This window comes from Sardina pilchardus, chromosome 19 (assembly GCF_963854185.1).
Source record: "Sardina pilchardus chromosome 19, fSarPil1.1, whole genome shotgun sequence".
Taxonomy (NCBI): Eukaryota; Metazoa; Chordata; class Actinopteri; order Clupeiformes; family Clupeidae; genus Sardina; species Sardina pilchardus.
Window position 1 is genome coordinate 29,977,621 of NC_085012.1, and position 26,964 is coordinate 30,004,584.

At 41.6% G+C, this 26,964-nt stretch overlaps 1 protein-coding gene and 1 long non-coding RNA gene across 4 annotated transcripts in view; one reads left to right on the forward strand and one right to left on the reverse strand.

Annotated features, from left to right (window-relative positions):
- The window catches only part of rreb1a (ras responsive element binding protein 1a), a 38,732-nt gene extending 16,471 nt beyond the window's left edge, over positions 1 to 22,261 (reverse strand). Inside the window, exons 1-6 of one of the 3 annotated variants that reach the window (XM_062520973.1) lie at positions 22,013 to 22,261; positions 9,701 to 9,804; positions 4,676 to 4,801; positions 3,987 to 4,228; positions 1,522 to 1,611; positions 1,008 to 1,171 (exon numbers count right to left, since the gene is read on the reverse strand). In XM_062520973.1, the coding sequence (XP_062376957.1) occupies positions 1,008 to 1,171; positions 1,522 to 1,611; positions 3,987 to 4,228; positions 4,676 to 4,801; positions 9,701 to 9,704 (626 nt within the window). In that variant the 5' untranslated portion in view covers positions 9,705 to 9,804; positions 22,013 to 22,261. Of the gene's footprint in view, positions 1 to 1,007; positions 1,172 to 1,521; positions 1,612 to 3,986; positions 4,229 to 4,675; positions 4,802 to 9,700; positions 9,805 to 21,428; positions 21,479 to 22,012 lie in introns of those variants that run through there. The other 2 variants (XM_062520974.1, XM_062520972.1) reach the window with 2 other exon arrangements.
- A 3,359-nt stretch (positions 22,262 to 25,620) lies between these two features.
- Positions 25,621 to 26,645, forward strand: LOC134066003 (uncharacterized). The gene is made up of 3 exons (XR_009936350.1): positions 25,621 to 25,690; positions 26,217 to 26,362; positions 26,509 to 26,645. It is a non-coding gene; the product is annotated as an uncharacterized LOC134066003 (long non-coding RNA).
- The last annotated feature ends 319 nt before the right edge of the window (positions 26,646 to 26,964 follow it).

The window sequence follows — 26,964 nt, forward strand, 5'->3', positions numbered from 1 at the left end:
TATGGAGAATTCTGTCAGCGTCATGTCTCCTTGATAATAAAGTCTGTGATCAAGCTCTACAAACTGAGGAAGTGTGCTATTCACCCCCCATGTCTGCCCAGCCTGCTGAAAGAAGATAGCAGAGCTCCAGAGGCAGGGCAAATGACAGGAGATTTGGTGTGGCTCTACACCATGGGCTCTCCTTGAGGGCAGACCTTATCTTTAGAAAACCCAAACCCTGCTATTATTGCAGTCACACCCAAACCCTGCAGCGGTAACCCATCTAATCAACACATGCTGGTTTATCTAGAGAACACACACACACATACACACACACACAAAAAAACCTTCAAAACAAAAGAGAAGAAACTACTTAAATGTTACACTGTTGCTCACTTAAGCAATAAGCCCCGTGAGGCCGTGCTTTATACTGTATAATCGAACAGCTAAGGGGCGTTGTTAGGCACGACGCGAAGCGGACCCCCTTACTGTTCGATTATTATAATGCTCATGTTCGATATAATGAGCATTGTCAATGGCAACAGGTTTTGTGCTTCTGATTCACATCTTTCATATCAAGCCTGGAACAGTTATGCAATAGAACTCCATTGAAAGTGAATATCAGCCAGTAATACATAATCTGAAGCTTTCCTCTTCTATCTATGTGGCAAACAATTAGTTAAAAGTTATTGGCACAACTACAGGTATGTTCTTACTTAAGAATAGGTAACACAACTAATCACCTCCAAAATCCAGGGGAAACACACCTTAATGCTTATTCTTGGCAGTGTTGTCAAGAGTTGTAAGGACCATTAAAACAGCCGTATATTTATTGAACAAGGTTTCTAGGGTCATTCAGGGATTTTTGTAATGCTGATGAAAACAAAGGAAATAACTTAGTCTCTGTGTTGATATTGGTCATCGAGCAAGGCTTTTGAGACAGGGAGAGATCAGGAAAATGAAACCAAGATAATGTGAGAAAACCCTCGAAAGAATGAATCAAACAGGTGGGCGTTAGAAATTCTGACCTGTGCATGTTGCCGTTGGTGGTGAAGGTTTGTCCACAGACAGAGCACTTGTAGGGCCGCTCACCGCTGTGGACCAGCATGTGACGGTCCAGTGAGCTGGCTGAGCTCAGGGACTTGCCGCAGATACTGCATGAGTGGTCAGCTGCACCATTGTCCTGATTGTGCTGGAGTGGCAGAAGACAAACAGAGCCAGTGTCAGCAGAGCAGTGCTGTCTTAGGGATGTTAACATGACCATCACATTGGGGCCAAAGCAACAGCCCGGCATTCTGAGGTATCAATCTTGGCCATTATAAAGCTTGTACAGCTGATGATACAAAGATACCTGTTGCAAATGTAAGTTTCTGCTGTTGCAAGGTTTCTAGGAAATGACTACTGGCTACAGAAATCTTGAACATAACAATTGTACCCAGCGTTGTTGTTGTTGACTTCACTGCCAACATGTCTAAGGAATAGTGCAATGAAAGTTCATGTAATAGTATATATGTACAGTTTACATGCTGTATGCGCAATTACCTGGCGGATGTGTGTAGTGAGTTGATGCTGGGTTAAGCAATCCTTGTCACATAGAGGGCAGATGAAAGATGTACCATCCTCTTTGGCTTCCTGGAAGACAAACAGACAAAGAACCTTTATACAAAGATGGAAAGGAAATTGCGCATATATATGGATTAATAATGAACAAAAACTGTGAGTGTTCTCTGTGTCGAGGGCATGGTGTCAGCGACTTTCTAGTGAGGAGACACAACGCTCAGAGAAACCTCCATAGAAATGTATGGGATTAGTTTGCAACACCAATATGGCAGCTGTCTACCCACCCCCTTCCTGTACTACTAACCAACCACTCAATAATCAATTCAGATTTAAACAAAGAGTCGCCTGATGTACTTTTTATGTCCTATGACCTTCTTCCATACATACAGTGCCCTCCAAAAGTATTGGAACACATGCTTAAAGTTAAATATAGAATCATCTTTTGGAAATTGATCTTAATGCCTTAAATGAAACAATGAGGAAATAGTCAACCTTTAAGGACATCAATTGTCTTTGTGAATGAATAATGTATTGTAAATAGATAAATGTTTTCCTTAAAATACAGGGGGTCATAAGTATTGGAACGCCCATGTTAAATTCCCATAGAGGATTATTAATTTTACTTTTAAAGGCCAGTTATTTCATGGATCCAGGACACTATGCACCCTGATAAAGTCCCCTTGGCCTTTGGAATTAAAATAACCCCACATCAACACTATACCCTTCACCATACTAAGAGTTTGGCATGCTTTATGTCAGTTATTAGCTTAGTAACTGGCCTTAACATGGGCGTTCCAATACTTATGACCCCCTATATTTTAAGGAAAACATGTATTTATTTACAATACATTATTCATTCACAAAGAAAATTGTCGTCCTTAAAGGTTGAATATTTCCTCATTGTTTCATTCAAGGCATTAAAATCAATTTCCAAAAGATGATTTTATATTTAACTTTAAGCATGTGTTCCAATACTTTTGGAGGGCACTGTATGCCTCCATTCACTTGAATAGGAATGTCAATACAGTCATCAAGTCTATCACACAATAGTTTTCCCTGCTTGTACAAGTAAATCTACACAGCTTTTGTCTGTCTGTTGCTTTGGTCCATCCACTTCACTAATTGACACAGCATACACACTCAGCCTGGGGGAATTCATTAATGAAACAAGGGGCACCTAGATACTATTTATAAGAGCAACGGCAGTCTCCAATTGAAAAGCTTGACAGTCAGGAAACCAGTTGTAATGAGTTTTGTGCACAAGAGAGGGAGGCAATGTTTCTTGAAAGCGGAGGTGTGTATGTACGTGTATCTGATCTGAGTAACCTGACACCCTGAGCACTAGCACGGACTGGTTGTTGACAAAAGCTGTGATCATTAACTCTTAGATGGCTGAATGTAATGGACCCCCCCCACACACACACACACACACAAACGACTGAACTGAAAAAAACTCATATGACATGAAAACTTGCAAAGCACACCAAATCAGATTTCAATAACAGGCAAAATATTTTAAAAGATGCATCTGAGGATAAGATGAGGTTTAAGGTACTGATGCATGCCAGCAAATTGAGGGAAGCCAATTTCCAAGTTCCATTACAGACCTCTGAAGTTCATCTACAAAAGGCTGCCATCTTTGTCCATGATGAGCTCTAGTATCTTGCTATTTTTCTTCTGCGAAAATAATATGGGTATTTTGAATTGACGCATCTGTTAAACTCTCGTGGGAACAAAGATGTCTGAAATACAGATGTTTTACTCTACACACTTTTGTCCTCTACTTTCGACTGGGTATTGTGAGCTTTGGTATGTTTTAAGATTTTTGCTACCCCAGAGCTAACTTGCAGTGCAATCTGCCATGGGTAACTTTGATTAACACTCGGATCTCCTTATATGGACAAAGCTGAATATTGTAATCAGGTTTTGATGGCTGGTAAATTGCAGGTTTATGACATTGTTTGATCTGTTAATTTGAACAATTTCAGCATTAAAACAGCTTGGAGGGCTTTGTAAGAGGTTTATGGTGTTCCTGGAACATGAAATATTTAATCATGGGCTTACTATGACTGGACAGCCAACTAGCTTACTAATTCTATCTGTCACAGACCATGAAATACCCACACATGTGAAGATAGCATTTTATGTTGCTGGCATGTAACTGGTATACTACTAAAATGTGTTTCACAATTTGACGTGGCAGGTTGTCAGACAGGTTTAAGAGGGGAAATGAGTGTCAGTCAGGGAAGGACAACAATAAAAACCAGAGTGAGTGTTTTACCGTGAGTGTGTGTTTGAATGATTAAACTACAGTATGAATGAATGTGTAGGCCTAAGTGTATGGAATCTTTATGATGTTATCAAATGTTTCAGATCAGCATGTTCGCAAATATTTGTGTGTTATGTAAAGCATCATGTTTGTGAGTGCATGTATTTTATGTGTGTACCGGATTCTTTCTTGCTGCGCGGCTGATGGTAGGGGATCTGCTGTTAATGGACTTGCTGTGGACAGGACTCTTTGTGGGGGTGCATGAGGCTGAATCCACCACCGAGCCGCTCAGTGTGGACACACCCATCACAGTGGACATCATTGAGTTGATGGAGGAGAGGTCCACCCCATATGTCTCCTCCAACACGTCATGAGCACCCGCTGCTCCATCGTCACAACTCATGGCTATATCTTCTCTCACTAGGAAAGGTTATGTGGATTAGTAACACAGAATACAGGTGTTGTGGTGCAGTGGGAGAAGTTGATAGTTGCTGGTATTATCTGCACAATCTGATCACACAGATCTGGACAATCAGATCAACCATTCAGCAGCATCTCTCAAATTTCTCACCTTGTGTCTCTGAAATGTGTTTCATGTACCAGAGTGGCACACCTTACATCAATGCAACAACAATTATGGCTTTGCTTCTGCTTGTTACCTACATGTTGATAAAGGCCGGTGGGCCGACACACGTTGGTGTATGTTAATACTTTAGCTCTAAAAATAAAGCCTTTTTGACATTCCTTATCCAGTCACTTGGTAGGATTGGGAGTTTGTTACTTCTCCTTGTTAATGAATACTTCCAAGAGCACCAGGGGATACAAGGGAGACCAGCAGGGCTCCAGTCCTCCTGTGTCCTTTCTCACCTCTGTGTTCAGCTAGGTCTTCTGTGTAGAGGTCATTGCACTTTTCTTCTGGTTCCTTCTCTCTGGTGGTCATTGTGAGAGCAGCTTCCTCCCCTGATAACTTGTTCTCTGGACCATTCTCCATCACTACATAAATAAATAAAGGAGTAGGAAGGAAATAGAGAAAGGAATAGACTGAAAATGCAGAAATTATGGACTTTGAAAACTTATAATGAAGTTTACTTACACGCACTCACACACACGTATATAAGAAAGGCACAAGCTGTGTCCTCTATCCTCCTTGTTACATCACAACAGCATATAGTTAGAAATGCCCAGCACAGCAATGCTTTACTGCTCAAACCTGTCACTCCAAAAGTGTGTGTGTGTGTGTGTATGTGTGTGTGTGTGTGTGTGTGTGTGTGTGTATTGTCCATTTTGGATTGAAGTCAGATTCTCACTCAGCCAACAGGCCCCCACAAAAAGGGACAGGAGTAAGACAGCACTACTACAAGTATATGGACAAATCATGTCCATTTAGTCATACCATGCATGAACACACTTCACACACATGCACATACATACACACACACAAGCACACCCACACACACCATATGGCAAACATGTACTCGCAAACACACACACCAGTTTGCTTATTTATCTTGGATGCATATTTATGTTTGTCATGTGAGAAAGAGTGAGAGTGAGAGTGAGAGTGAATGAGTGAGTGAGTGAGTGAGATAAAGAGAGAGAGTGTTTCAGGCTTCTCCTAATTGTTGTTTCTTGTTCACAGTCTAACAACAAGCTCTTCTCTGGCTACTGCCACTTCATCCTCACCAAAACAGATAGACAGAAAGGGTGAAAGGACATTGTTGAGATCCCTCCTGTAGAGGCCCTAAGATGGCGCAGGCAGAAGTAGTAGTAAGAATGCACTCCTGTTAAGAGTGTTGGATGTTTAAAAATGTTTTCAACATTTCAGTCAAGTTAAAGGAGAAATCTGGCGAGTTTTCAAATAGATGTCCATGTATCGAGGTCCCAGAGTAGGCAAAACCCCCCAAAAACCTAGTTTTACCTAGAAGCTGCTACAGCCAGCAGTTAACGCAGCCAGGCAGCCACAGCGCTTCACTATGGGGGCGTGTCCGTGAGCTCCCAAGTACATGCCCTGTGACGGGGCGACTTGCCACCGTCACGGCAGCGAGGCGCTGCCTACTATAAGACATTTGAATGGGCTTTCTATTGTACATGTATGTTGAATTTGTGTCATGACTGTGTTTTAAATTGTTGGTATACATGTGGATAAGGCCTATGGCAAAGTTCAGAAGTGTCTAGATGTGTAGACCTCTTTGTTGGCTGAATTAGCTTGTGTCTGTGATTATTCTGAAACACCCCTGTGCACGCAGTTTATACATTGGTTTGATCCAATTACAGGGGTGCAATCAGGCCCTATTTAAGCCCATGCCTGTAGTTGCTTGGGGGAGAGAGAGTTGCTTGTGAAGAGACGTAAGTCTTAGATAGCTCTACTCTAGTTTGTGACTAGTTGCGTAGTCTATTTCATCTAAACTGTCTTCAATATTGTTTTGACTTTTGTCTTAGCTTTCTTTGACTATCAAGTCATTTATTTTTCCTTTCTTTAGTCAAAAGTATTTAATTTTTCCTTCTTTTTTAACATTCTAAACGGATGCCTTTTTCTGGCCTTATTTGGGAAACAAATAAATCCCATCTTATACCTTATTTTGAGTTCCATCTACCTCACAACCGCCCGACACATCTACCTTTAACATGCCCCCAGAGTGTAGAGTTTTAGCTGCCTGGCTGCATTGTAGCAACCCGAGCTAGGTAAAACAGTTTTCGTACCAACAGTACTCGTTGACCTTGAGAAACAGAGATGTATGTGAAAACTCACCATATACATCCTTTAAATCAGAGGAGTTTCAACATCACCTTTTTGTCTAAGTCAGAAGAAAGACGAGAGACAGTAAAGAGAGAGGAGATGCAGATCGAAAGGAGACTGGGAAAGATGAATGAAAGAGATGATGAAGGGAAAAGCATGAATAAACATACTCTTCAGCATCTCATTGCTTCTCATCAGTTTGAAGGATGGAAGCACAATCACTGACTGACTGCTTAAACTGGGTAAACGAGAAGGAAGGCGAGAGACAGAGGCTAAATAATTAGTTTAGAGATCACTCAGGTAGTAGGACATCACTACCTAGGGAATATGTTTCACATGTTGCAAAGGTTCTAACATCCTGACTTCTACTCTTCTATCAGTGTATATCTCTGATGCTGTGTGTGTGTGTGTGTGTGTGTGTGTGTGTGTGTCATGGCTAGGAACAGATGCCGTTCTTTCCAGCTCTCTGCTTCCATCATTCTCTCTAGCACACTGCCACACCTTGACAACTGTTTGTAAAATAGGGGAGGTGGAGAACACAACTGAAATGTGGGTGTCCTAATGTCTTAACGGTTCTGTAGATTGTGATTATTCCTCTTTGTGACTCTTTTCAAATTTTCAGCATAAATTCATCACTTCAACACACACACACACGGCAATGTTAACAGGTGACTGTTGTAAAATAAAAACTCTTATCAAATAGTCCTGAGCAAAACATACTAAACACTAGGGGGGCAAACTATACTGAAAAGGAAAAGCAGCACAAAGGTTTTTAAAGTGCAGGTTTTCTTCTGACAACTGGAACTAACTGGAATTTCCAGTACCAGTTTTCTCTCCCTGTTCTCACACTGGGGTTCATCATGGAGAAAAAAAAAGTTTGAGTTATGGGTGTGAATGTGTGTATCAATGCAAATGTACTTTTTTGAGGCATTCAGTGCCAGTTTTTCCCACTTTTTTTCCTTATTCCTGATCATTTATCCCTCCTCCAGTAAGTACACTTTTCTCACTATCCCTACATGTACCCCCTCAGCCTCACCCCACCATCTCTTCTCTTCTTCCATTTTCTCTCTTAACACACCCTTGCTAGTCTCCACCACTCATGCAATCAATGGGCCCTGTCCTGACTTGCAGAACTCGCACACATTCACACATATGCAGCCTTTGTGCACACTCAACAGCACATCATGTTCAGCCACACACATAAACCAAGATGTTCAGGACTTTCAAACCCCAGAAAAGACTGCTGAGTAAAGTGTTCAAAAACTTCTCTCTCTGCCTAATGATACATAACCATTAAAATGCACATTATAAAAGTGGCCAACCTGACATGTTGCTAGCCAATGGCATCATGTCTACCTGTATTCTCACATGCTTGTTTGCTTTCAAAATGCTTGTTGTACTTTGTTGTCCATGTACTTTGTATGTGTAGTTATTACAGATGTTTTTGAAACTATCTGATCAGGTTGTCACTTCTCATAATGGAAACAATCTCTGTCCTTGTTAACTGAAAACTAAAAAAACACAGATAGTTTTTTATGGGTCAAAATAATTCAAAAATAATTTCATTAAACAACCTTACAGTTTCCAATAGTGAGAGGTGTGAAGATGTGGACAAAATCTGACCTGCCTCTTGCCAGGAGTATTTACTGCCAAAGTTAGGCTTAACATGCCTCTAGTTTGGTACTGTGCTGTTACGTTGCGTATTTCTGCCCACTCACTCTGTTCCTCAAGGTGTCATGAGGGACATTAAAATGTGCTGGTGAATTGAAAGCCAAATTCAGACTAAGTTTTATCCTCGCAAGATCTCAACTTCACTAATCAGCATATTAGCTCAGATTAGCTACTACAGAGAACGTTGTGGATAAATCTCGAGAGAAAAAAAAATAACGTTAGATCCAGAATTCTCATTGGGAAATAAAAAAATACACTAGTTGCTCCATGCATCATTTTCAGCACAAATGTAATTTTATTTCAACATCATGCGTTTTTTTTCTCTCCAAAATCTGCTGTCCTAGTTAGTAGGGAAATTATTATCAAGTGGCCATGCATGTAAGGGGATGGGTGGAAATAGTGGAGTGCTCTATATAAGCCTACACCCACAGCATTAACCTGTATAGTTTTAGGCAGAATCCAATTCAAGAATGCTACACCTTCATGCTGTGAGTTGCATCCACAGACTTAAAAGGCATTTTGTTCCAGACAGACTGGCATAGATTAAGATTGGTGTTTACAATCACCTCCCACCAGGAATACCAGTTTGCTGACTGATGGACATACACTGTCTGTTGTCTCAGACAAGCATTTGCTTGCACTCCGCCTCAAGGAGACTGGACAGGTTTTGACTAGCTGTGAGGCCCCCAAAAGCTCTAGCCTTACCTACCAAACAAAGAGTCACCCAGAAAAAAGCTAATCAGTAGGCAGGTTTTAATCAAGAAAAAGTATTTTGTGGTGGACTATGAAAGGCACCATATGTTCATTTGCAAAAAAAACCCCCTATGATGCAAAGTCTGTACCACAAATGAGATTATACCACTTGACTGAATAATGGGGAGTAGAGCCGAGACATAAAGCTTTACCTCCACAGTTATGAGAGGGTATAGCTCACCTGAGGGAAGAGGCTGCAGAACGCTGAGTACATTCACCAAGTCTGTAAGATTCTGCATGGCTGTGTGTGTGTGTGTGTGTGTGTCTGTGTGTGTGTGTGTGTGTGTGTGTGTGTGTGTGTGCACGAGGCAGTGGCCAATCAGATAGAGGGAAATGCTGGCTATTTTGTCCTGAAGGCTTTGGATGAGACGGTAGGACTGTGTTTAGACAACAGGATGTGTCATGCACACTGAATAAGTCAGACAGCACAGCAGCCAAAGAAAAATGTGATAAAAGCATATTGCAAGCCTAATAAGACAAAGAATTAGGATGGAACACTATGGGCAAGACGGATCTGGATAAATAGTTAAATGCTATCAGAGGGAAGAAAAAGCAGGCTGTACATAGTGTACATAAGCATACTGTATTCAAATGGACATGTGGCAGAGCACTCCATGCTGCCTGTGCATGTAGCAACAGGTCTGAGGGCAGGCGTGCTGCAGGTAGGTTCAGCTGCAGGGGACAGTGTTGAGCAGTGGTGTGCATAAGCAGGTATCGGCCGACATATTTACCCATCCACAGATACAGGTGCTAAAGATGGCCACAGATGAGCGGGGTGCAGGTCACCTCACCTCACCACACACCTCACGTGCCCAGCAAACACACACTGCTTACACTGAAAAGGGAGATGACAGAGATGCAGTTTAGTAACAAAAATGTGCATAAACACACAGACGCAGATCAACAATAGACACATACAGGTATCTATTTACCAGAAATAAGTGCTTGCTTCTTTATTGAAAATTGGCTATAAAAAGACTTTCACCCACAAATCAATCTTTTTTTATTCTTGTACATGAAATTAAAAACACTTCATTGTGAAACAGTCGCTCCTCCATCTATGATAGCGAGAGAACAGGTAGGCGACAAATAGAAAGAGTAAAAAAATGTTACTAAAATGAAATCTTTGCTGTTAGGCCTCATTAAATGTGGTTCTATAAAATAGTCCACCTTGGGCCGTGTTGGGAGAAATGCAGGTCAGGGATGGAGAGAGCAGACATGGAGGAGAGTGACAGAGAGACTTAGGAAGCCAACAACAGCTTATCGTCTTATGATGGAGGATGTGAGAACTGGAAAAGCTCGCAAGTGTAGAAGGAGAGGATGAAAAAGTGTTACACATTAAAGGAGGGAGGATGAGGGAGAGAGAAAGAGAATAATAACAGATCAAACTGGTTGAAGATGAATAGTCAAGAACCATCATTTGAGGGACAGAGCCAAGGAGTGTATGTGGGGGTTGGGGGGACTACAGAATAGGGATGAGAGAGACAGAGAGGAAGGAGGATGGGAAGCAAAGAGAGAAACAGATTATCAGATTAGTGGCTGGTAAGACTGCCTAATTGAGAGCCACGAGGGGAGTTCTAGTGGGTTGATGTGGAGGAAGCATTTCAAGTTGGAACAGACCAAAACAGACATGTTTCCAGAAAAGATTTCACACTGACAATAACATCCATACACAGTGAGACTAGGAATCCAGGAAAAGAAGCTAGTGTGACAAACATTTCATGTTCTAATCTAAAAAGGAACACCTCTTGTATATGGCAGTCCCTAGCAAGATGAAAAAAGTAGCAAAATATCCCTACTCGAGGACATGGCCTTCAAGTACTTTTTGCATGTGTGTCAAGTTAGGAACTAAAATGTTCAATATGTGATACTGCTTGCTTGGCCATTCTGCTCTGTGCAGCACATTTGTTTAAAAATATCTACTTTACCGTTCCCATACAGCTTAGGCAAAGACAAACCGTGGTTTTAGGCGAGCTGACACTATGGGGTAGATCAACAAAGGAAGCATACCTTACCAGAAAACTCACATGGTGCCTTGCTATATTATGAGGAATTTACTAAGCACTCACTTCATCAGGTAAACAGTGCTCCTCACCACCATTCAACATGTATTTGCAGTGCCCACAACTGAACAATACTCATTCAAACACGGGCACAGTTGAATGGAGTCAACTGACAACTGACAACAGGGATCAAGACAACATTAAAAAAGAAAGCAAAAGTGCTTTTGAAATGGTTCAAAGAAGCAAAGCGGGTGCTCTGAATACTGTTCTGTTGTTTCTGAAAGATTCTCCTATGAATGCATTTAAATATTTGACCACAGACATGCACTGTTTTCCAATGCCAGAACACCTTTGATCTAAGGCCTAACACTTCTCCTCGCAGCTTGCCTGACAGCTCTCGCGTGTCCTGCAAAATATGTTTTAAAGCAGCACTGAAGAAGATTTGCTCTCGGGGTCCCTCTACAGTTGAGAAGAGCAATGATAAATCAACTTGTTAATATAATAAATGTGCATCTTTGTAAACTATAAACATCATTCGAATGCAAGGCAGAGGGAATGCCCAGACAGCAGTCATGTAGAAAGAGAGCTCTGAATTCCTATTCCTATCTCTCTCTTTTCAGACTATAGCATAGCAGCTCTTGTCCATTTTGATTTTTTCTTTTGCCCAGTGTTTCTACCCGCGACAGCAACTTCCTTAGTCTATTTTACAATTGATAAGACCTGCTCAGAGTGTGGCCGAAGTGCCATTAGCACTATTCAGAGTTTTTGTGCCATCAAAATGATTGTGGAAATGTTATTCTAAGTAAATAAAAAAAAACCTTTAGGGCTGCTATAAAGCTCCATTAAAGAAGAAATAAACAGACACTAAGGTCTTAGTACATCTGCTGCCATGACTTCTGTGCCTTAAACACATATCACGTCTCAGGACCTGTTACTACAGAGCTTACAAGGGCAGAGAGAGCATTTGTGGAAAATATGGCTGTTGAGTGTGATAAGAGAGCAATGTAAGAGTGCAAGTGTAAGACTGAGGAGAGCAATGCAGAAGACAGAGAGCAAGGGGAGTGGGAGTGAGTGAGTGAGTGTGTGTGTGTGTGTGTGTGTGTATGTGTGTGTGTGTGTGTGTGTGTGTGTGTGTGTGTGTGTGTGTAGGTGAGAGGGAGGAGAGAGAGAGAAACACTTTAGCAGTGAGAATCCTAACAGACAAGATCAGCCGGTTATTTGTCTACATTCCAAGGAGAAGCCTGCACTCGTCTGTTCATTTGGCCTCTTGCTCTGTCAACCACAGCTCATCAAGGACAATGGGAAAGGAGGGAGGTAAGCAAGGAAGGGACATTTTTATCAGAAAGAGCATATCGAGAGACCTGATAGACATTTGCCAAGCTGCAACATAAGGCACAGATATGGCTAAACCAACCCCATTGCTTTGAATTCAAGCAAGAAACTAAACAACATATTTGTACAAAATACAAGAATTGACAGTGAAACTAAAAGTCAGATGACTACATAGGTATCTTTACAAATGGCCTGTTTGCCCACACATTCTCTCTAAAAGGTGAAAACCTCTGGAAAGTGAGACATCTTGCGCACGCATGCCAGTCAGCATTTTTTCTTCTCCTCCTCCTCAGGCTGCAGAAATGAGACATCCAAACGGGAAACAAACTGCTAACAATAATTGAAGTCATCTGATGCCACAGTCAGAGAGTGTGGCTGTAACAGGGAATTCTGGTCACATGCAACCATCCTCTTGAAATGTCTGGCAAAGCCAGCACATAATGTCATCTATGTGAGCAATGAATATGGCTATTTTTTTCTTAAAAGAAAAATGCACTGACTCTATGTGATGATGCAATCATTCTCCTTTCCATCTGAATACAATATTCAGCTAGCTCTCAACCTATACACTAGTTGCAATTACCCATTCTTAAACTTCATTTGTAAGCATCTGCTATGTGTGTCAAATCTGCAAGAATCGCTTAAGATTAAAAAAAAATGCTGCCTGGGAAGAATGGCAAACAACACTTCAGTTTATGAGCACCAGATTGGGTGGATTCAGCCATTTACTTTGTCTTTGGAGCCAGTGCAATCATTGCACTGCAATGGAGCTCCTATCCCAGTGAGTAGAATACAGGCTTGCTTCCCTTCTTTCCTTTCTAACCCTGTCTCCAGAATGAAGTCTCTCATTCAATCCTCCACCATTCCTTCCTACATCTCTCGCTCTCTCCCTGCTCTGGAGGCTATTATAACCGTGTAGGATACAATTTGGTCTCACTCTGTAGTGTCCACCATAACTCTGACAGTTGTCTGTCTGCACAACAAATGGTACATTCATTCAGAAGCTGCAGTGACGGCTCAACTCCATAAATTCGGGGGCCCAGCCAAGGGCCAGGGGCTCCCCCTACCCAAAACCAGGCAGCAACCAGGCAACAAGCAGCAGCCCTATCCACACCAAAGGGGTGAGGCTCTGTGGTCCGTCCCAAACGTGCTTCATCTTAAGCTAGGAACACACTAAAATGACTTAACATGTCAAGCGGTGGTGAAGGCAGGTTCAAATGGGACTACAGACTACTGAAGATAGTTGGGAAATTACGGTAAATTGGTCAACTCCATGTCAACACCTAGCCTATACAAAATGGAAAATAATATAGATAAAATGAACAAAAGAAAAATAATAATAGTTAACAATAATTAAATGAAAGCAAGAAAATTAGATGAATAAGTATAGCTAATAATAATAATATGAATATTGGACAAGGTAAGAATTAAAGTGAAAGTACCCAGAGTATTCATTCTGCCATGTGATATGTGGATACAAAAGTGACCTACAAAACTTAAACAAAGCAGAGCTTGCTAACCATTTTCACACTATAATATGATATAGTATATAGCCACCACCATGTTCACAAGGCAATAATTTCAACGCACAGTGCGCAGTACCTATGGCTACCGAACAGTGAAAACCACCAACCTGAACAGGTAATACCATTTATCTGCTCATTTATGACACAGCACACTGACAGATGATTCATCTGTAGCGCATTATTTAACATCAAATGAAATCATGGATGATCAAGGAAACAGTGTCACTTTAGATTAATTAATGTGCGCATTGCACACCGTTTTGCCAAGTTCATGAAGTCATGCTCTTGCTGATGCTTTCATTCATTACTGGAATTTTTATCATTATTTGTTGTCAACAGAATCTGCACTTCAAGTTAATGAGGTTACTGACGCATACAATCATTCCAATAAATGAATCTGTATTATTTTTACCCATAGCTGATTCTATATGGCCTATATGATTGTGCAATACTCCGATGACTAGAATATCAGACTTATTAGGAACACTAAACTTACTTTTATTAAGTAACATCACCTTATCTACTCTGGCAGGTGAAGGCTAAATTATGATGCTGACAAGGGCCACTACTCTGTGTTCCAACAAGCCTGTTTTTGAGATGAGGAAATCACTGGAGGGGATGGGGGAGCATCCATGGAGAAAGAGGCAGATACGCCTCTCACACAGCCCCATAATAGGGCTCTTTGTAAAGCCAAGAAGAATACACCCTTCATGAGGATGAAGACTGAGGCTATCCCTCTGTCAGACACACACTCAGAAAGACACACACAGTTTCATGCAGTGACCACACATGATTTGTGCTTGTGTGAAACTTTTTTTCTCTCCTTAAGGGAGACAGTCACTTGTGGGGGCTGGGAGACAGAAAAACACTGGACAGTCACAGTGGCATCAATTGCTGAAGCAAGTAGTGTTCAATGTTCTTTTATTTAAGACGGAGTACAATACAAAACACTTTCAGAGACATGTCCCCCACCTTTCTCCTCTTTGCCTTTTTAAACACTTTATTCTCTAGTTTTATCACATACAAAAGAAATAAAAAAACCCCCAAAAGAACACAAATAAAAACACCAACCCATGAACGATCTGGATTCTCCTCTTTTCTATGATTACCTTTCTCCTTGGGCTAGTGGCTGCATGTTACTTGAATTTACTCAAGAGAAGATGCAGACCAAAATTCAAGGCAAAAACATCAAACATCCACCCAAGTTTGAACACACCTCCCAGTGCTGTCCCCCTCCTCTACATATTTTTGTTTGTCTATTTCTTTGCAGCTGCTCGATTGGCAACAAAATCCAGCAAGCTTTCACTGGGGCCATCCATCGTACCTTCAGGGATTCAAATGGAGTCATCTCCACACATTCACAATGAAAGAACATCCTAGACAGTAACCTATAACATGGATTATGATCCCTTGCCAACAGTTTACACACTGATCTCTTGAATAAATTAGTGACACATGTTTCCCTCACATCCACCTTTAGTATGTATAAAATAAAAGATCCCGTGCAGGACTCCTGTACAGCTGTGCCTTCAGAGAACTTCTGATTGAGATAAACCTCTGATTATGTATCCTGGGGATCAGAGAGTTGATTGAGAGTGCATTTGAATTTGCTCTAGCAGATCTGTCTGGCCATGCTCCCATTGCTTCCCAAATTACCAAAATCCAACAAGATGGGGTGAGCTTTATACAACAGACAGAAGAGTACAGTTGGCATCACTTCTGTTCACAGTCAATGGCTGTGCTGATGGTAAGAATGTGTACTATTTTCTTTAAAATTGAGTAAACATTTACAAGAAAGATGTGATTGCTGTACTCCCAAAAGGATTTGGTAAGAGTTTCAATAATAATACATTTTATTTGTAGTGTTCAAAGCATCCAAGGTTGCTTTACAGAGTAAACACAGAACAAAAATATCAGCAGCAAATTACGTAAAAACATAGCCTAGTGCTAGTAAAAGGCACATCAGTGTGTCCACTTAAGTTTCATTTCACTGCTGGTCATACCCTAGGAAAGTCAACTGAAAGGGTCTGATAATTAGTTTGGTATCAGCCAGACTAGCGATCATGTGTTTTTCTTAATTGCAAATGTACAGTCAACAATAACCATCAGATAAAATCTGAAAACTGGGGGGAAATGGTGCAACAGGCAGCTCTTAGGTTAGCTTGCTATTCATCATTAGCATGCTAGCAAGCTTTGTCAAACAAAATACAGGGTGACTTTTAGAACATTACACAGTGCTTCTATTGATCAAGAGGGATGTATATCACACAGTTACAGTATATAATAGACTTAACTGTATACAGTGTCTGAAGTAAGTTGCCTATACTCCATTCACTGCCTGTAGTCAGAGATATGATTACTTGTGGAAAAGGAGTGCATAGCCATTGTCACGTGATACAATCTCTTTCAGACAGTTCCGTGATTCAGTCGCCACACTTGTATGCCACGTCTCCGGCTTAAAACAAATACAGGATTGCCAGCGAATCCAAATGATGCATGAATGGGAGGGCGAATCGTGATGAAAGCCTTTCAGATTCAAATAAAAATGTGCAGTCACAAAAAATGTCAGGAATCATCACATCTCTGTTAGGCTACCACAAAATAGTAATCCCACTAAAAGTCATCATGACAACAATATACAGACCAACACACAAAATGCATGTGATGTGATTTGTGTTCCACAGCTATAAAAATCATCTTTCCTCATTTCATGTTCATTGATAGTAGCTTCTGCGGCATTCAGTAATCAACTATACAGACTTCTCCTAGCAAGATGTCCAAAGGAAGACTTGAGACTGCACAGTCCTTTTTTATAAACTTTCTGTACACTCACAAAGTTGAAAAATACTTTCCCAAAGCCAATCGGTATAGGCTTTTGCGTATGTATATTCTGGTCTTTCAAAACTACTCCAATTGACATTGTTAACACAATGAGTTCACACTTCACACTCACTATCATCTAAAAGTAGACCCTAGGTTGTTGTTAGACCAAGCTCTTCCTTTAATAAGCAATACAAAAGAACAAAAGGAGTGATTGTGAAACTCATCTTCAATACTGTACGTGCACAACTCCATTACAGAACTGCCATACTATCCCTCCCTGATCCTCCTCCAACCCCCACCCTCCAGTCCTGCTGCAGCTCTGCAAAGTGATGCTCTTGAGAACCACTGTGTGTGTGTGTGTGTGTGTGTGTGTGTGTGTGTGTGTGTGTGTGTGTGTGTGATCACCTTCCATCCTGACCAAAGGAGGAACAACCTGACTGCGGGCATGTACTACAGTTACCATGGAGATGAGGTGTCCCATGTTTGCAGAGCAAACAATACTACCTTTTCAGCCAAAGGAAAGTGAATGTGTGGCAAAGATGTGGCAGCAACATAAGGAATCTAAGTGATACATTCAAAGCATATTTAAAGAAGCTATATGTACAGTGACACCTAATGTTTGAAATGAATACTGTGGTCCATATTGGAGAGGGCTCTCTCCTGCCTCCCACTCCTCCCCAGACTCAAGACACTTACAGGCTTTCTAAGAAAGATCATTGCAAATTCATTCCAGAGTTTTCTCATCAACTCTGAATGTACAAGAACAAACTGTTTGGATGATGCTACACTGTTTTGCACCCCCAGACACTATCCAAGAGTCATTTCTCTTTCTATTTTCTTCCAACCCTCCCATCCATCCTCACTGCACAGCTCCACAGTGTCACTGCACAGCTCCACTCAGCAACAAGTGCTTTCTGTGAATAGCACCCCTCCCCCTTACTCTGCTAAACTCCAGAAGGTATTACAAATCCTCAGCCTATGAACAACTGCCAGCTGACAAAACTGTTTAGTCAGCAAGACAGACAAACTTCGAAGGAGGGAGAAAGAGAAGAGACAGACAAAACAAGACATTGCAGAGAGAACAAAACAGAAAAAAGAGCAGTCAAAGGCTCAGTCGAGTCTCTCTCTCTTCCTTTTCTCTCCATCAGTCTCTCAGATGAAGTTAACCCTGTCTTACTCAGAGAGTGATAAACTTGGCTTACTTATCAAAGTCCACAGAAAACTGTTACACGGGTTAAAAACCAGTCACATAGCCAAAAGACAAAATTATGCATACAAATAATAACCTCTTACATAATGCTCAGCAACTAAACTTTGCTTTGAAATTGAGTAAACTAGGTCTACAAACAATGCTTGTAGCCCAAAAGGGCAAGCAGAAAATGGACTTTCTCCACATAGACTGAAGAGAGAAATTGTATTTGGTGAACAAATTAGGGCACACGTGAAGAAGATGAGGTGGCTTCACTCAAGGCTATTGTTTCTACACATCCTCTGTCTCTTCCTCCTTCTGCTCAGTTTCCTGACACCATGTACTTCTGTCCCCTTCATATTTCGAGGTCATGTGCTCCTAGGTCGATCCACCAGAACGGAGTTACATTTCCTTTCTTTCCTTGCACCCTCCGTTGTGCTTACTTACTAGTCTAATTTACTTACTAGTCTTACTAGTCTAATTTCTGACTCTTACACACTCCAACCCCCTTTCTCTCCTATTTAACTTCTCGCTTCCATCCCTTTCTCCTCTACCACTGGAGCCAGCATTCTTTCACACTAGAGATTGCAGTCAATTTAGACTTTGAACCTGTAGTAAATACCTTTTTTATTTGAAGGTTGTTGCAGGAAGGGGGGTTGGAAGGGGTCAGCTGGGAATGATAGAGGAAGAAGAAGGAAGGACATTTAACACCTTGTCTTTTCTCTGGTGAGCAAGTTGGCACTCAGAGGTGTTAAGTGCAAGTTCCATAACATTCCCACCAAAACTATCACAAACAGTGACAATTCTTGCTTTCCTCATAGTACAAAGGACCATTTCCTGGTACTCTCACAAGCAGGCATGCTTGAAGACAAAACATGTAACTTCCATTTTCAGAAATAAAATTAAGCAATATTCCCAATATTCCATACAGCTCTATCTATATTTCAGGGGTAGAATAAATGCAATCAATGCATAAAATTCACAAAATGGGCTAGTACACAAAGTACTACAAAAATTAGGTGATACTTTTACCATGCAGCTAGTTGCACCTAGTATAGTAGTATGACATGCACACAAAATAAATTGAAATACATTTTATATATTCACATAAGGCCACCACAAGATGCCCACAGTAAAAAGACAAAAGTCTGGTCCGATGCTAGATGAATAGCATGCTGTATTTTGTGGATATTTGCCCCCTTAGTCTCGACACGAATCTCGATTGCCTCTCAGAGTATATCAACATGGATTAAGGGACACCACCTCCAGCTAAAAGTCTCAAAAACAGAATTGCTGGTCCTCCCAGCCAAACCTACCATGCATCATGACAACATCAAAATTGACTCCTTGTCTGTTGCACCTACCAGGACTGCAAGAAATGTAGGAGTCGTTCTCGACAACCAACATACCTTCTCTGATAATGTGGCTTCAGTAGCCAGGTCGTGCCATTACGCACTATACAACATTCGGAAAATCTGACCTACTTGACTCACGATGCTACCCAACTCCTGGTACAGGCAATAGTCATCTCATGACTTGACTACTGTAATGCCCTCCTAACAGGTCTCCCAGCCTGCACAGTGAAACACCTTCAAATGATCCAGAGCGGTACACTTGGTCTACAACCAACCCAAAAGGGCGCATGTCACCCCATTGCTCATCCAGCTACACTGGCTACCGCTGGCCGCCCGGATCAAATTCAGGACTCGAACGCTTGCCTACACAGTACTATCTGGCTCTGCTCCCACCTATTTGAATGCCCTCATACAGCATGCTACCACACGACCATTGCACTCCACAGCCGAGCGACGTCTAGCTCTTTCACCAGCACGCTCAGGCCAATCACAACTTTTCTCTTCTGTCGTTCCTCATTGGTGGAATGCACTACCAGTTCCTACTAGAGTAGGGACATCCCTCTAGCCTAGAAATCTAGACGCCCCTAGCGGCAGCAAATGTAATTTGGCTGGCGGGGCAGTCTAGGCACGATCCATTGAGCCAGGGAGCTGAGAACTCGAAAAACCAGCGGGCCAATCACAGCGTGTATAGAGTCGGTGGGTGGGCTTAACATAATGGTGACTGACATGCGACCAGAAGTTGCGATGGTAACGCATCCTGTTATTTGAAAACAAGAAGATGATTCGTTTAGCGTTATCCTATTGCGTGGAGAGGGAAGGTTACGCATCCTGCTACTTGAAAACAAGAAGATGATTCGTTTAGCATTATCCTATTGCGGGGAGGGAATTTGAAAGACACTGTTTATCCCACCCCTCCGATTGAGCCTGTCTACGGTGAGTGTCTAGACCCTACATCTTGATGTGGGTCTGGCTCGTCAGGCTAACATCCCTCTCCATCTTCAAAACAAGTCTGAAAACCCAGCTCTTCAGAGAACATCTCTCATAGCACTACTTAAAAAAAAAAAAAAAAAATGTTTCTATCATGTTGTAAGTCGCTTTGGTTAAAAAAGTGTCAGCCAAATATAATGTAATGTAAAGATTGAGCATAGTTGAATAGCATAATTTGCATTAAAAATAAATTATTTCTTCCAATTTTGTTATTTCTAGTTAATATCTTCAACAACAAAAAAAACCTCTCTCCCAAAGCTCAAAAAACCTGGAAACGTTACACTAACATTGCCTACTTACTAGACAAAACTTGTTTAAAGTGTTTAATTGGATTCCAGAGAAAGTTGGGGTGGCCTATTGTTGATTAAAACCTGTTTGGTAACTCCATGGGCAACTGAAATAACTTGTAAAATGCAGACATAATGAACAGACTTAGAACCGAGTCAGTCTTTAATGACAGGCCTACAAAGTAGCGCTGCCGATGTAGGCCTCTGACATACAGTGTAGAATTTCGTAATGGAATGCGAAGTGCTCATCCGGATGTGCTCTTCCTTCATCCTAAACTGACTGGAGTAAAGTGTGACAGCACAATTTTGCATTTGCTGCCCTCCTCCAAGCTACATTTAAAAACTGAGACACATCATTAATTTCCTGAAAATGACTATAGAAAACCAACCGAAGTCCCCACAAGTATACACGACATAAGGCAACGCGTGGAGCGAGATGGGCTCGCCACGTTTACCTAAAGCTGAGTACGAGTAGGCTACTGCCATGCACTGCTCTTGCGCGCACTTGAACACCGCGAGAGGCGCCGCACAAGGGACAGAGGAAAAATGCCTAGCAACCATTACCTAACAGCTCGAGCTATGCGCCTGTTCACGTTACCCCAGAGACCAAGAGTCATCCATTCCGCCAGTCCACTACTACATGTCTACTAGTAAAATGTGCAAAACACGAAAAAAAACCCTCAAAGTGGCGTATATAGACAGCAACTGTTCGAATTAAGCAAAATTTACAATGCGCTACAACCCATAATAAAAGTTTATAACCCAGAAGTAGCAGTACGCTATGGTTATGGCTAATTTACAATTACTAGCGTCCCATATTGTAACTTATCATGTGCTTTGTCTATAATAAAATGCAAGTTTAAAATGACAATGAATGTACCAGACGTTACTTGTACTATGGTGTGGCTTTCTGTTTGGGAGATGGAGGTTAGATAAAAAAAATAATAAGTAACTCACGCTGGTCAAACAAACATGCGTTCAAATATCAGGTAGGCTACTATAGACACCCGATGGATTTTTGCTGAAAACGAGAAATGTGAGGCCAAGGCCAAACAGAAACTCTGCGCATGTTAACTAGCCAGCTAAGTTGTTGATTCGATCAAAGTGCATGAAGATATGGATGCTCCGTGCAACACTAGCAGCTAGTTAGCTAGCTGTTAGACTTTGAACCTTCAGTTGCAGCCCCCATCACAAACATACAGGAAGCGCAACAGTTTATCGGCGTTTACGACTGGATCAACCAACTCAATAAAGTCACTTAAAATGGCGATAACGTGTGAGAAGAGAACGTGTCAAATTCCAATGCTTGTTTTTTTCTCTCTGTCGTTTTTTTGACCAAGGAGCATCAGCCCTCGGAGGAAAAAAAACAAACTAGGAAGCAACCGAACAGGAGTTGAGAAAACTCCCTGCCACCACTTCGCTTTAATTGTACCTCAAGTCAAAACTATGGTCATGAGCAATTGCCTCATTCTATTTAAATGAAAATACATGTTCAGATAAACAAATAAGCGATTTAAAAGAGTAATCCGCGAGCGACTTACGTCTGACTTTGTTGGGGTTGGGCTGCTTACGCCGAGACATACTGATGATGGTGAATGGAGATGATGGGCTGAGGGGGAAAAAGGAACAGGCAAACTTGTTCCGGAAAGCAATCAAAATGGCGATACTAAAGATGTGCAGAGTTAGTCAACTTTGAAATGTCCCTCTCCTTTCCAAATACTGCAAACCGAAATAATTTAATTAATCGACGTAAGAGAGGAAGACTTTCCTCGCCCGTCCTCAAAGCGCCGTTCTCTGCCCCTAAACCTGATAAGTAAGTGGCCACATCACGTGTTGCTCCTGCTAGTCTCCAAGGGGACGTGTTACTGAGGCTGCCTTGTAGGTAGACTCGAGGCATTAGCATCTCTAGGTGGTTGCGGGGCGTGAAGAAAGTTTCTGGCAATGCAGTGCCAGTGGGACTCATATCCTTCGTTGTCAATAAGTTATTTAATATTTTCACGTTAGGCCTGTTTACTTGGGTTGTTGACATCATTGATGGTCTACTATTCTTTGAGAGGCATATCAGTCGTCAATTCAAATTGATTCGGGACAACGACGATATAGCCTACATTAACGTTACATTGATGATCATAACTGATGTTCTACATCAGGGGTGTCCAAACTACGGCCCGCGGGCCAACTGCGGCCCGCGACGCACTTTAGTAGCCTACGGCCCGCGGAGCATGTATTAGTTTATTATAGATATGGCCCGCCACACTTCATTGGCTGTTCGCTATTTCTTTCCAGCAACGACGTTGTGGTTAACATTACTGCAAACTCCTTTACACTCTTCTTAGAGAACGTTTACAATGTCAATGTCAAAACAGCATGTTACATAGAGATGATACTCTTTGAAATCTCTATTACAGCACATCTAATTTGCGTTGTTACATACTCATAAGTCATAACGTTACTCATAACGTTGGCTAATTGGGAACGCGTTTTAGCGCGCACGAAAGGGAGAGAGCGCGCCAGCTGGCTTGTCATTGTTGATAACTGTTATCTCCTTCTTATAAGAAACGTTTAAAAGAAAAACGTGAAGACAACAGTAGTTTCACTACTGAGCAACGGTGATTAGGCACAGCAGCCACTGAGTGGAGCCGGCAAGAGTCTTAAAGTGGCAGTGCACCATTTATAAATGAATTAAACAGCCTCATATTAACCGTATTTCTTAAAGAATTTATTTTCTACAACAAAATAACGTTGTCATTATTATCATTGAACTAGTTATATACGTTATGTATACTGCATTGTGTACATGTCCAATGGGGGGGGGGGGGGGGGGGGGGGTTGGGGGTTATGGCCCACCGGTCAATTTCCAAGACCCAATGTGGCCCTTGAGCCAAAAAGTTTGGACACCCCTGTTCTACATGTTGTAGCCTACATCAGTTAGGCAAGTATCATGCAGTGCAAGTAGGCTGCAGCTCTAGTAGGGCTAGAACGCTGTTGAATGGGGAGAGCTACAGGTTTGATGAAAATTGAAAATAGCTGTGCAAAGTGCAGCCTCAACACACACACACACACACACACACACACACACACACACACACACACACACACACTGTGTCCCACCTGTAGTAGGCTGCAACTGAGAATGAGAAGTGAAGAGCATTGTTGTGATTAGATAGCTACTTTATGATCCCCAAGGGACAATTCAAGGCGTAGGCCTAGCCTATTCAAAGATATAAGGCCAGTGACTGGGTCTGTGCAGAGCCTAGTTTTTGTAGCCTGACGAGCCAGACCCACATCAAGATGTAGGGTCTGGACACTCACCGTAGACAGAGCCCAGATAGCAAGGTGACATTGATATGATGTTGATTTTCCATCTAAATCATCATTTTGGTTGAGATTGAAATCTCAATGGTAAATCGACATTGAAACAGCATTACAATCCTGACAAAAACCCGACAATGCAAGAGCATTCATAACAGATGCATTGAAACAACATTGGTTTATAGTTCATATTGTCATAATCGATAGAGCATCGATATAGCGTTCACGAAAAGACATTGAAAAGTCGTGGATTTATGATTGACTGGGAAGTCTTGACGTGGTGATTGAAAAGTGGTGGGTTTGTAGATGAGCGCGCGACGACGTTTAAACTGTTTGCGGGTCGGGAGATCATTGGGAGTAGTGATGGGAAAACCGACTCAGTGACGCAAACCGGTTCAACCGAGCGGTTTTTGAATGGCCTACCGGGTTAATTGATTCGGTTTCGGTTCGTGGGGGGGGGTTGGCAAAACTCTCCTCCTGCCATTTAGCCTTTTAAAATGTTAACAGCCAACACTCACATCTTCTTGACATCTTCTTGCTTGCACTAACACTATATGGATTTGACCAAGAACAGACTAACTCCTGCGAGGTCTAACCTGTTGTGAATCGGTAGGTCGTAGCCCACCGCATCGTTAATATTCATTCGGCTAGATTATTTTAACAGTTGCCATGCACGAAATACTGCAAAAAAAAGTAGTGATTTTATAAAGACAAACAATGGCTACAAAAAGCACAATTATATCACAGCCTTTTATTTGCAGAGTATTGATGATACATTACATTGGCGATTGACTTTCAACGTTAGTTAGCTCTCACCGACCGCAACCGTTTTTCAACTCGTTCAGTCAACAATTCTTTCGGTCTGCTTCTTGCTATCTGCTATCAGTACCCCATTTCCTGATTGATTCTACCACCACTCCAGTGGAGGCGCTGATGAGCTAGATTACTACACACACAGTAGCAGAAAACCACCTAGCAAACAGGTACCACCAGAGAATGTCTAATAAGGGGAGAAGGACCACTAGCGAAATACTTCCGCATGGTACTGCAACTAGAGGGCGATCGCGAGCAAGTGATGAATGAATGGGTAGCAATGGAGCTGAACCCCCCAGTACCACATTTGTCGTTATATAATTTTTTCTCCTGAAATTGCATTAATGCATGCGATACAGGATAACTTGACTTGACAATCAGCTGACCAATACAATTTTCAATATGTGTTGTTATTCCTAAAAACCCTTTCAAAGTTTTCATGTCACGTGACACAAGCGAACCACTTTACGGCCATAGACCTAAAAGAAGGTTCAGCTTCACGACGGTCGTAATCGGTCGCGATTGTCGCGAGCATCCATGAGCTAAATGCTAGCATGTTACAGGGAAAACGGCCCATCCTATGAAAAGCAGAAAGGACATGAGTGACTTTTTATTTCATTTCCAGTGGAAAACCTATACTCAGGTAGCTACTACGACAATGTACATTAAGAAATGAAGTTGTCAACTGTGAAAAAAACGAGTTCTAGCCGCTTAGCCCCATAGACCACAATTCATTTATCACTTGCTCGGCAACGCCCCTAGCGGAATTTCAACAGATTGCAGGAACAATCCGGTACAATGGAGTTAATAGGAAGTGGACCGGCTCTCCCTAAAGGGGCTCTGGTACCACCGATTGCACTGACGCACACAGCTCGTGCGAAGCGCGCCGCCACGAATGTGGTAAAAAAAAACAAAAAGAAAAACAGCAGTGAGTCGGTTCATTGACGTGTGGCACCCGATTCTCCCGATTCACTGACACGAATCGGGTTAATTAACCGACTCATCGGTCAGTTCGCCATCACTAATTGGGAGCAACAGTTCAGTCAGACCAACGGTGTTCAACTCTCTCTCTCTCAAGTTCGCCGCTCCTAATGGTAAGCAAGCAGCATTTATTTATCTAACGTTAATGTTTCATTGTGAAATTGTACTAGGCTACATCAAATGTTCACAGTTTATCTGCATCGTACTGTACAGTAACGTTACGACGTACTACAAACAGACTCATGCTTGTTTAACTAAAGGCTAGCTAGCCTATACTTTGTTACGACAGATCATCATCATAATGTTAACATTACTCGGCAGTCTAGTTTTTAATTAGGTCAAGCAGCTACTTAAGTTCTCTGTAAGTTATTATTCGTATGATTTACATAAAATATTTGCTACGTTACGGTCAAAATGTTAGTCTGAAGATGATGTCCTGGCTAACGTTAACGTGTTTGCGAACTATGCAATTCCGTGAGTCTAACTTAAAACGGAGTTATGCTAACACCATCTTCTATATATACATATATGTTCTATGATTATTCTTAAGGTTCACTTGTAAGTAGCCATCAGTTTTAGTTGAACACATTTCTCTAACACTGTCTCTTTTTCCCTTCTATTTCTGCCTTCTCACTGCAGCTGGATGGTGGAGGATGACTAGCTGCAACCGGGAGGTTTATGGATGAATGGATGGCAGTGAAGCACAGCACACGTGGATTTCTAAGTGGATAAATAAATTGCACTTTCAAACTGAAGAAGTTGTCCATGGCCTACCTACGTTTTCAGTAAGTTATTATATTCGTATGATTTACATAAAATATTTGCTATCGCTGTCAAAATGTTTAATTTAAGGGTATAGCCATCAGTTTCAGTTGAACACATTTCTCTAACACTGTCACTTTTTCCTTCTATTTCTGCCGTCTCACTGCAGCTGGATGGTGGACGATGACTGCAACCGGGAGGTGTATGGAGGGATGCTATACGGAATGGATGGCAGTGAAGCACAGCACACGTGGATTTCTGAATTAAGAGTGGATGAATAAATGCACTTGCTTTTCAAACTGATAAGAAGTTGTCCATGCTTATTTGTGCAAGCTTGTGTAGCCTAAACCAGACATAGCCTACAGCCTATAAGCTTCTGGCTAGCCTAATTTATCCTGGCTGTAGATAAAGCAGGATATGAATTTACCAATATTTTGCCTGCTTAATACTGGTTTACTGTGGTTTAATATCAATTGAAATACCATTGAAATCACGTTGATCTTTAGTTGGGCTGTAATTTCAACGTTGTTTCAATATTAATTTTCATTGAAACAGCATTGAAATTCCATTGATTTGTTGTTACACTTTCAACGTTGGTTCAATGATAATAGAGGGTGCAAAATGT